The following is a 10,000-nucleotide window of genomic DNA, read 5'->3' as shown; positions in this document are numbered from 1 at the left end:
TATATATATATATATATATATAAATAAAGCTGAATGTGTGTGTGTGTGTGTGTCTGGTCACGAATAGGCTCCTTATTGTTGACTATTTTAAAAAACTGATTACATATAATGATAGAAGATTTATCGAGACACAGGAATTGGCATGTTTGATCTGGTAGAACGGTGGTTCATTAAAATTGTGGGGTCTGCGTTCATGCCTGGTTGACAAACTATGGAAATAAAAAATTTAGAAATGAAAAAAAAAAACGTTTACAAGTGTTTTTGATATAGATGTACATAATAATACTTTGATAAGTATGTTTTAACTTAAATAGGGATGGTATAATAAAATTGTGAGGTTTGCGTTTGCACCTGGCCTCCATAGAATGGAAATAGGCACAAACTTTAATAAAGACTTTTCATATCTATCTGCATAAGTATACTTTGATAATTATGTTTCAGTTTGAAGAAATATGGTATACTAAAATTATGGGGTGTTCGTTCGCACCTGACCTCCATAGAATGGAAATATGTCACAAACTTTAACAAGGTTTTTTAATATAGATCCACAGAATATTGTGATAAGTGTTTCAGTTTGAACAGATATGGTATAATAAATTATGGGGTTTATCTATTTTACTTTTACTTTCATCATATTTTGCTTTGGTTTTGATACCCCCAAATTCCAAGCTATCTCTTTACAACCTTTCCTTTTCATAACCTATCATACTTTTATAAATCAGAGTCCATTTTTTGTAGGCTGTTTTTGAACCCAGTCAACGATGGGTACTTTTGCTAGTATATATATATATATAGGATGCGATATAGGTAAAATATTTTCGCTTGTTTTCTTTTCCTTATAAGAGAAATGGTTTCCATAATGTTTTATTGTTAAAGTGTTTTTTATTCAATAAGTCTGAAGAAAGGCTGTTCTTGTGAAAATTTTTTCAAATGACATAATGTTTGGATTTGTCTGAATAGTCTTAAAACAATTGTAACTAATGATGAAATACACTATTTGTTGCTATCAACCCATTCTTTGAAGTCTTGGTTTTTGTTAAAACAATATATATATAAGAAAAACAATTAACTAACCTGGTTGGAATGGGTTACAATGAGCGTCCGTTGGTCAGGGAAATTGTGATAAAGGTTTGAAATGATTTGTACAGCCACATCAGTTTTTCCAGTTCCGGGTGGTCCGACAACCATCGTCAGTCCGGGTTGCATACCAGCTCGGATAGCTTCAATTTGAGTTGGAGTAAACGGCACAGTATTTCTGGAAAGCAAGAATAATATGAAAAAAAAAAAAAAAAAAAAAAAAATTTTTAGCACTTATACAGCACTAGCAAGATTACCTGCCGTTGCTTGAAGCAAAAGTGTAAAATATTTCTCTTAAAACTTCTGTGTACCTCTTTATTTGTCTATCTTTTTTTCCTTCTCTCCTCGTAAACCTCTTTGCTCAGCCAATTCTTTTTTACTGGGCACACACACACACACACACACACACACACACAATCCCTGGAAGACCAAGCTGTAATGAAATACAGATTGTAACCATAAAGGGAACGACATCTGTTCTAAAAAGAGCCCTCGGATATAAATCTAAATCGTAATGAAACCAGGAGTTAGCTCCCTTGATCTCTTAAAAAAATTACTCAAGTAAAATGAATAAAAAGACCAGATAACTCTTTTTTATATAATAGATTTCTTTCTAAATAAATGCATAATAACACTGAAAACCTGACCTTCCTAATGAAACCATGACCCTCAAAGATCATAATTTCTTCTAGTTTTTAGATATTATTCATCCAGGGCAACACCGATCAAGAATATGAAAACTTTGTGAGTTGTTGATTAGTAGATTTTGATTTTTAGCTGCACACACATACAGATAACTTAGGAGAGAAACTGAATGCCCACTAGACACTCGACTAGCCACAACCACTATATACAATTTCTCCTACTCTCTAACTGTGCCTAAAGTGTAGATTCCATGAACAAAGCTTCTTTCTCAGAACTGCCTTTATGTGGAACCCTGTTCCACCAGACTGCTTTCTGGTTAAATACAACATAGTAGCCTTTAATACCAATGTAAACATTAAAAGGTTAAGCCGTCCTTATAATCAAATTCTACTCAATTTACATCATCTATATATTAATATGATAGCGTGTGTGTTATTTTCTGTGTCACGCTTACATCTGGGTCGTTTAATTGTTATGTACTTCCATTTCTTGTCATAAATAATTTTATCAAGAATTCTTCAGTTTTGGTTTTGACTATAGCTGATGGCACTTAAATAATCTATTTTTTTTATAAATAATTTTATCAAGAATTCTTCATAAGTTTTGGTTTTCGTTTCGATTAAGGCTGAAGGAACTCAAGTTATATATATATATATATATATAAAATTCCTACCCTCTGATGAGAAGGAAACTATTTCTTCGAAACTCCATGGATTAAGGACTATCCACTTATCAAGTGTTTCCTTTTTAAAATTAAATATGTTTTTTAACTCTTTTTCAAAGTGTTTTTAACATGTTTTATTAACTTTTTGCTCATATATATATATATATATATATATATATATATATATATATATTTATTTTTTTTTTCGTCAGTTTTTATTTCAGTTTTGATTCAAGCCGATGCACCCAAGTCATATGGATATATTTTTTTTTTTTGAAATTGCAACTTTATAATATATAAAAATCGATAGAGCATTAACTCTATAATAATATATATGAAATCTGCAAGAATTAAAATATCATATTTAAGCATATTTTACAACTGATCTTTGCGAGACGTTCGTGCTAGCTTAGATAAATACTTTTGCTGTTTTAACAAAAAAACTACAATAATATCAGAGCGTCTCCATTTACACTGAACATCTACGGAATGCCAACATCAATATATTATACATGGATGAGTCCCTTGTGGAATTTCCACAGATCCCGCTGGTTAATGATTATTACACTACCACCTTACATTCATTAACCCTTATCCTCGAATGGCTTTCGGGCTTTGATAAGTGGTGACTCCCAAGTAAAAAAAGACGTTATTCATGAAATAGAAGTTCTGGTCACTTCATGTTTCTTCTATAAAAACAAATTCATTCATCTTTCGTTTCATCTTTTATTTTCTAGGCAGAAATGCTTTAAGGTCCTTACCTTTTGGGTTGACTGCAGGCATACGGCCCTCGGTTTGGAATGATGTGAGACTCTGCATGAACAACTGTTTTTGAGGATGACGGATCGTCATCTAATTTTCGCTTCAGGGATGATGGCTCGGCTAGCATAGTGAGTCTAGAGAATTTGAAAACGTCAGCAAAAAATCGAAAAGATAAATATTATCATAGGTAACGAATAAAATAGTTTTTTTTTTAAAAATATCATCGTAAATGAAAATATCGAAAAAAGTTTATATTGTACATATCCATTATGGAATGAAGTTCTCTGGAAAAAAATTTCACTTAATTTGATCAAGTAGCGTTTTTTTTTTTCTTTTTTTTTTTTTTTTTTACAATGAAAAAACGATTTATGATACCGAGCAAAAGGTTCGATTTTTAGGAAGAAAAGCTAGTATTAAAGATGGGGATGGAGTGTCAATGCTTTTAACTGAGTTATCTGCCCGTGGCGTGTTCAAAAAATTCCAAAATGTCTACCTTCAAAGTGCTGCCATAAAAACGTGTTTTTCCACTGTAAAAAAAAACAAAACAAACTACTCGATCAAATTAAGTGAAATTTTTTTCCGGAGATCTTCAGTTCAAAACGGATATGTGCAATATAACCTTTTTTTTTTTTTTTTATATTTTCATTTTTTAATATCTTGATTAAACTGTACAAGCAATAACCCTTATCCCTGAGTGGCTTCTGGGCCTTGATAAGTGGTGATCACTGTAAAAAAAAAAACAAAAAAAACAAGTGCCTTTTTTTTATTTATGAAAATTGCTCCAGACAAGGCATGAAGCCACTTGATGTAAAAAAAAAAAAATGACTTCAAGGTTAAAAAATATAGCATCAGTGATGCTTTGCTCAGAGTTCTATTAGACTTAACAAGTTGAAAATAAATGAAAAATACTTAAAATTACCTGAAAGGTGGATGCTGTATAGCTTCATCTTCTCCTTTTATGATAACTTGGCAGTCAGGAAAACTTGCTTTCAGATGCTCGGCATTTAAGAACGTGTCGTTCCAATCAAAAGTGGCAATTTGATTCGGCATTCTAAAGCAACACAATTACCAAAACATGAAAACTCGTATCAATTACAAGGTTCGTATTACGTAACGGATGGCCCTATAGGGTCGTCCAAAATATAATAAAAAAAAAAAAAAAAGAAAAAAAAAAAAGAAAAAAAAAAAAAGTACTTTATTTTCTTTTTTATCTCAAATTTTTTCCAGGAAACTTAAAAAAAAAAATGTTGGTGCTTCTTTGTTATGGCAATCGAAAATCAAAATATTGAATTTTTTTTTTTTTTTTTTTTTTTTTTTATTACATTTTCACCCCAAACAAGGCAAATTGCCACTTTGGTGTAGGGGGCTACTATCAGAGGCAACAACTACTGGGGTACTATATAGGGATTTGGGCAGCAAGGTGTCGGTTCACGTTACACTTGAACTTCTGCACGTCAGTACTGTTGGGGAAGCAGGGACCTGGAATGGAATTCCAGAGTCTAGCGGTTCTGGGGAAGAAACTATTGGAGTAAAAAGATCTTTTACATCTAGGGATCTCTACAGTGTGGGGGTGGGATTTAGCAGCCTGAATTGCAAGTAAAACCAATGGTATTTACTTAATTGTCATGTCGCGGTAATGAACATATCCAAAAATTACAAAAAAAAAATGATAAAGTAGAAAATTATTTATAATGAAAACAGTTTTCGAAGGTATTAGCGAAAATTGAGTTTTGCTAAATCGGCCTAAGGTTTTCAGTTTTCAGATAATAATCACCTCCCTTGTTAAAATTCAAACTCTCCTGTTTATTTTTATGCTATATGACCCTGAGCGCTTTTGTGATGCATACATGTAAAGACAGTGCAGCAATATTATATACACGATTTACATCACTGCCCCCTCCCATGTATGCAACATATGTCCTCCGCCATCCATTTCTCGTTTTCTCATTCTCCTGCTAGGAGAGCTATAACGCAATGATGACTTTCATCTGATGGCACACCACACAGACACTATGTTGATTAGGAGATCAATGAGGGCTAAGACTGAGCCGAGAAGCATATATTTTGTCTGTTGGTGTTCCCACTCAAGTGACCTTGAATTCCAAGAAGCCAGAATCATTTATCAATCCTTTGACTAATATCTTCACAAAATGTTTCTTGTTCTACTTTATTGCAATCGATTCACCTCTTCAAGATCTGATTTTCTAATGAAAGAGATTAAGGCCATCATAGAGGATCCTAAAAACTGATGTTCTCGAAATACCAGTTTCTTGGGAGAGTCGGTGTGTTGATTTTCCATGGAATCCTTCAAGGTGTTCCATTAAAAAATCTGAATATCTTCTTCTATCTTCTTCTATATATATAAAAGCCAAACGTCTGTGTGTATGTATGTTTGTTTGTAACGCTAAAACTTTTGAAAGACGTAACCAGAGTTGACAAATTTGGTATCATATAAAAGCCCCATATCCCGGATGACAAATATCGAAATTTCACGTCAAACGGACCAGTAGAAAGGGGTGAACTTATCGTTTTTCTCCCAGGGGGGCCCCCAAAAAACCTGTCATTTTAATGCTTTTTATTACGTAATTCTTGAATGATCCAATGTAATTCATACGTAAAAAAGAAAAACGCTTAGTCATGTCACGTGACGTGACGTCAACGTCCACTAATGGCGAACAATTGTAAATAACAAGTTCTTTCTACGATACTTTTGAAATTTCTCTTCTCCTTCGTTCTATATATTATTAAACTTCATGACAATGTCTCCAACGTAATTAACTGGTTAAAAATAGTATTTATACAAGATTTTTAACGAAAAATGTCAGGAAAAAATGTACAGGAATAAAAAAATTCAGCTTTCAAAATATTCGTCGATAATAAAACCGATCTTTATATTTACGCTAGCCATTTTGTATATTACCATGTGACCTCCTACCTCTTAAACTGGAGAGGGGGGATCCACTTGAATCCAACAAAACCAGTAAATTTTTTTTCCTATTATATATACATTATTTTCTATAAAATTAAGTGTAGACTTTATAATTAAAACAAAAAATGTTATTCATACGTAAAAAAAAAAAACGCTTAGTCATGTCACGTGACGTGACGTCAACATCCACTAATGGCGACCAATTGTAAATAACAACTTTTTTCACAAAACCAACACCGTTTTTCTCTTTTCTCTCTCTCTCTCACCCACTTACTCTTCCCTCTCTCTCACCCTCTTTCTCTTGACGTCACACCACTGTTAAACTGTGGGGGGGGGAAGAGGCAGCTTCAAAACCAACAAAAACAGTGCACCCATTCCCAGGCATTATCTCCTATAGATGCACATTTTATTAGAACCGCTTGTGTCCTCTTTCCTAACTCTCTCTCTATCACCATATTTCTCTCTCTCTCTCACTCTCTTCTCTCTCTCTCTCTCACCCTGTTTCTCTTCTCTCTATATTAGCACTTATCAAGGCCAATAGGAAAATCGACGATAGACTCGACGATGAGAGTTCAAACGTGCACAGTATTACAATTTGGAAAAGAGGATGGAACAACTTTCTCTTCTGCCTCTCTCTAACACTCTTTATCTTCTCTCTCTCTCTCACCCTGTTTCTCTTCTCTCTATATTAGCACTTATCAAGGCAAATAGGCAACTCGAGGATCAACTCGACTCACCATATTTCTCTCTCTCTCACTCTCTTCTCTCTCTCTCTCTAAACCTCTGTTTCTTCTCTTTCTCTCTCTCACCCTCTTTATCTACTCTCTCTCTCACCCTCTTTCCCTTCTATCTATATTAGCACTTATCAAGGCCAATAGGCAACTCGAGATTGAGAGTTCAAACGTGCACAGTAGTGAAATTTGGGAAAGAGGATGGAACAACTTTCTCTTCTGCCTCTCTCTCACACTATTTATCTTCTCTCTCTCTCTCGCTCTCTCTCTCTGTCTCTCTCACTCTGTTTCTCTTCTCTCTATATTAGCACTTATCAAGGCCAATAGGCAAATCGACGATAGACTCGACGATGAGAGTTCAAACGTGCACAGTATTACAATTTGGAAAAGAGGATGGAACAACTTTCTCTTCTGCCTCTCTCTAACACTCTTTATCTTCTCTCTCTCTCACCCTGTTTCTCTTCTCTCTATATTAGCACTTATCAAGGCAAATAGGCAACTCGAGGATCAACTCGACTCACCATATTTCTCTCTCTCCCTCTCACTCTCTTCTCTATCTCTCTCTCTCTAGACCTCTTTCTCTTCTCTTTCTCTCTCTCACCCTCTTTATCTACTCTCTCTCTCTCACCCTCTTTCCCTTCTATCTATATTAGCACTTATCAAGGCCAATAGGCAACTCGAGATTGAGAGTTCAAACGTGCACAGTAGTGAAATTTGGGAAAGAGGATGGAACAACTTTCTCTTCTGCCTCTCTCTCACACTATTTATCTTCTCTCTCTCTCTCGCTCTCTCTCTCTCACTCTGTTTCTCTTCTCTCTATATTAGCACTTATCAAGGCCAATAGGCAAATCGAGGATAGACTCGACGATGAGAGTTCAAACGTGCACAGTATTCAAATTTGGGAAAGAGGATGGAACAACTTTCTCTTCTGCCTCTCTCTCACACTCTTTATCTTCTCTCTCTCTACCCCTGTTTCTCTTCTCTCTATATTAGCACTTATCAAGGCCAATAGGCAACTCGAGGATCAACTCGACGATGAGAGTTCAAACGTGAACAGTAGTCAAATTTGGGAAAGAGGATGGAACAACTTTCTCTTCTGCCTCTCTCTCACACTCTTTATCTTTTCTCTCTCTCTCACCCTGAAAGATTCCTCTCCCCTAAGAATAAAACATATGTTCAATATCTGCTTTTGTTTTTATATTGTTGTTACGGTCCCGACTGCTGTGGCCTTTGTAGGAATCTGCCACACTTTCTGTCTTTTTATTTTGGCCACCAAACATAGAAATGTCCTTTGATCAGGTACATTGTTCCTGCATTGCAACTGTCCAAGAAAATTTTGTGGCAAACTATGCCTCGATGATTTTTATTCGCTGCTGAAAACTACTCTGCCTATTTATCAAGATCTTTTGAAAGAACCCTTGGCAAGATCTTGTTGAACCCTGATTGGGAAACATTGATCTATGCGATTGCCTCAATAGCTAGTACGTTGGTTAGTGACACCAATCTGAAAAAAGAAAACTACTGCGGCTCTAATCCTAATTAGATGCCTGGCGATTAACGAAAAACGGACTTGAATATCAAAACCCGAATGAAAGGATTATCTCCCAAGGATTGTTTAACTTTTTTTTCTTTTTTTTAATTTTCTTCCTTCGAAGATTGTAACACTGGGTAAGGGGCAGCCAAACCAGCTGCCAACCTTGCCTTGCTTTTTATTTAAACCAAACGAAAAAGCTTGTGTCAAAAAGTGTCACCGGCCCGGTCACGTAAATGATTAATTAAAAAATTGTACTCTCGTATTCTCCCGACCCTTTGTCTACCAGGTCAAAACAACCTTTTTCCTGTCTCACAAGGTAAAACATGGTTTGTTCCCTTTTGATAAGAGACTGCACCAAATGACCTTTAAACTTAGGGATTTCCATCACACCATACTGATGCACCTAAAAACACAATACAAGTATAAAATAGTAAAAAAACAATTTTCTTTTTCAAGACAAGCAATGCGATATAAGATCAACAAAAAGCTTCTTGGACTGGCTTTCACTCCAATCTAAAATAGAAGACTTATATCCAATCTGTTGTCAAGGTTACAGGAGAAATGGTCAGATCTTTCTATTGTTTCAGAAAATGCCTGGCTCCTGACACATTAACATCTTCATCCCTAAAATTCAGCCAAAACTTAAGACACGTTAATTAATGGAGACGTTACTTACTTGGAGTAGTGAGCAGCATCCGGGCTGCCATAGCCAAGAATCAGATCGTGAAGCCAATCAGGAACGACACAATCAGTGTTCATCAAATCACGGATCGTTTCTAGAACGGCTTTGAAGTTATTTTCCTTTGGTTTCCGTCTCATAATTACATTGAATGCCTCGTAAACATCCTGCAAGTACGAAAAAAAACATAATGTAGTGCAAATCCAGAGTTCAACCTAAACAAAAATACAGATGTGATACTATGGTTGACCTGTGGCCATTAAGGAAGCAGTAGAAAAAAAAAATAAAGTAGGAAATAGATTTATCAATAAACAATGGACAGAAATTCGTTCTTATCCTAGACAAAGAAAGGTAAGTGTAGGGTTTAAATTAGGGTGTTTGGTTGGTTGTTTTTGTTTTACGGCATATCAACCCTTTTCAGGTTATTTAATGCAGAATCCAGTGATTTTGAAGAAAAAATTTTTTTAATAGAATATATTTGTTGTTTTCTAGTCGGTTTCTATTTAACCCATAGTTGGGACCCTAACAGGTACTACTACTCCGGGTCAGAGTGGACCTGGGAGCAATGGCAATTAAAGGGTGGCTCCACACTTCCCAAAGCTCGCAAGCTGGGGCCTCACCATTGGATATAGTTTAAGGTCATATTCAGGACAAAAAATTAGGGTGTGACAAGTGACCAAATGACCAATAGGTCGGTAGGTCAAAAATAAAAACGAAAATTAAATAGTAATTGCTTTGGCAAACAAATTCAGCACGTATATTATTAGACAATTAAAAAAGGTTTTTCTTCATTATAGTGAAATTCGAAAATTGAAATATTGAATTTCAAGTGAAACCAATGGTATCTACGTAACTGGGGGGTGTAGTAGATGAAAACAAATATCATGAAATAAAAAAAAAAACGATGAAACAAAAAAACAGGAAACATGATAGAAAAAAAAAGTTTTTGTAGGTAGGTAGGCGAAGGTGGAAAAGAAAG

At 35.0% G+C, this 10,000-nt stretch overlaps 1 protein-coding gene across 1 annotated transcript in view; it reads right to left on the bottom strand.

The window, feature by feature from the left end:
• LOC145296088 (RNA helicase aquarius-like) overlaps positions 1-10,000 on the bottom strand; it is a 143,644-nt gene that overhangs the window by 61,485 nt on the left and 72,159 nt on the right. Inside the window, exons 22-25 of the mRNA XM_080142226.1 lie at positions 9,019-9,188; positions 4,068-4,199; positions 3,148-3,282; positions 1,075-1,255 (exon numbers count right to left, since the gene is read on the bottom strand). Coding sequence (XP_079998352.1) covers positions 1,075-1,255; positions 3,148-3,282; positions 4,068-4,199; positions 9,019-9,188 — 618 coding nt within the window. The remainder of the gene's footprint in view (positions 1-1,074; positions 1,256-3,147; positions 3,283-4,067; positions 4,200-9,018; positions 9,189-10,000) is intronic.

This window comes from Euprymna scolopes, chromosome 16 (genome assembly GCF_053919585.1).
Source record: "Euprymna scolopes isolate OS-2025 chromosome 16, ASM5391958v1, whole genome shotgun sequence".
Taxonomy (NCBI): Eukaryota; Metazoa; Mollusca; class Cephalopoda; order Sepiida; family Sepiolidae; genus Euprymna; species Euprymna scolopes.
This window is presented reverse-complemented; position numbering and strand designations above follow the sequence as displayed.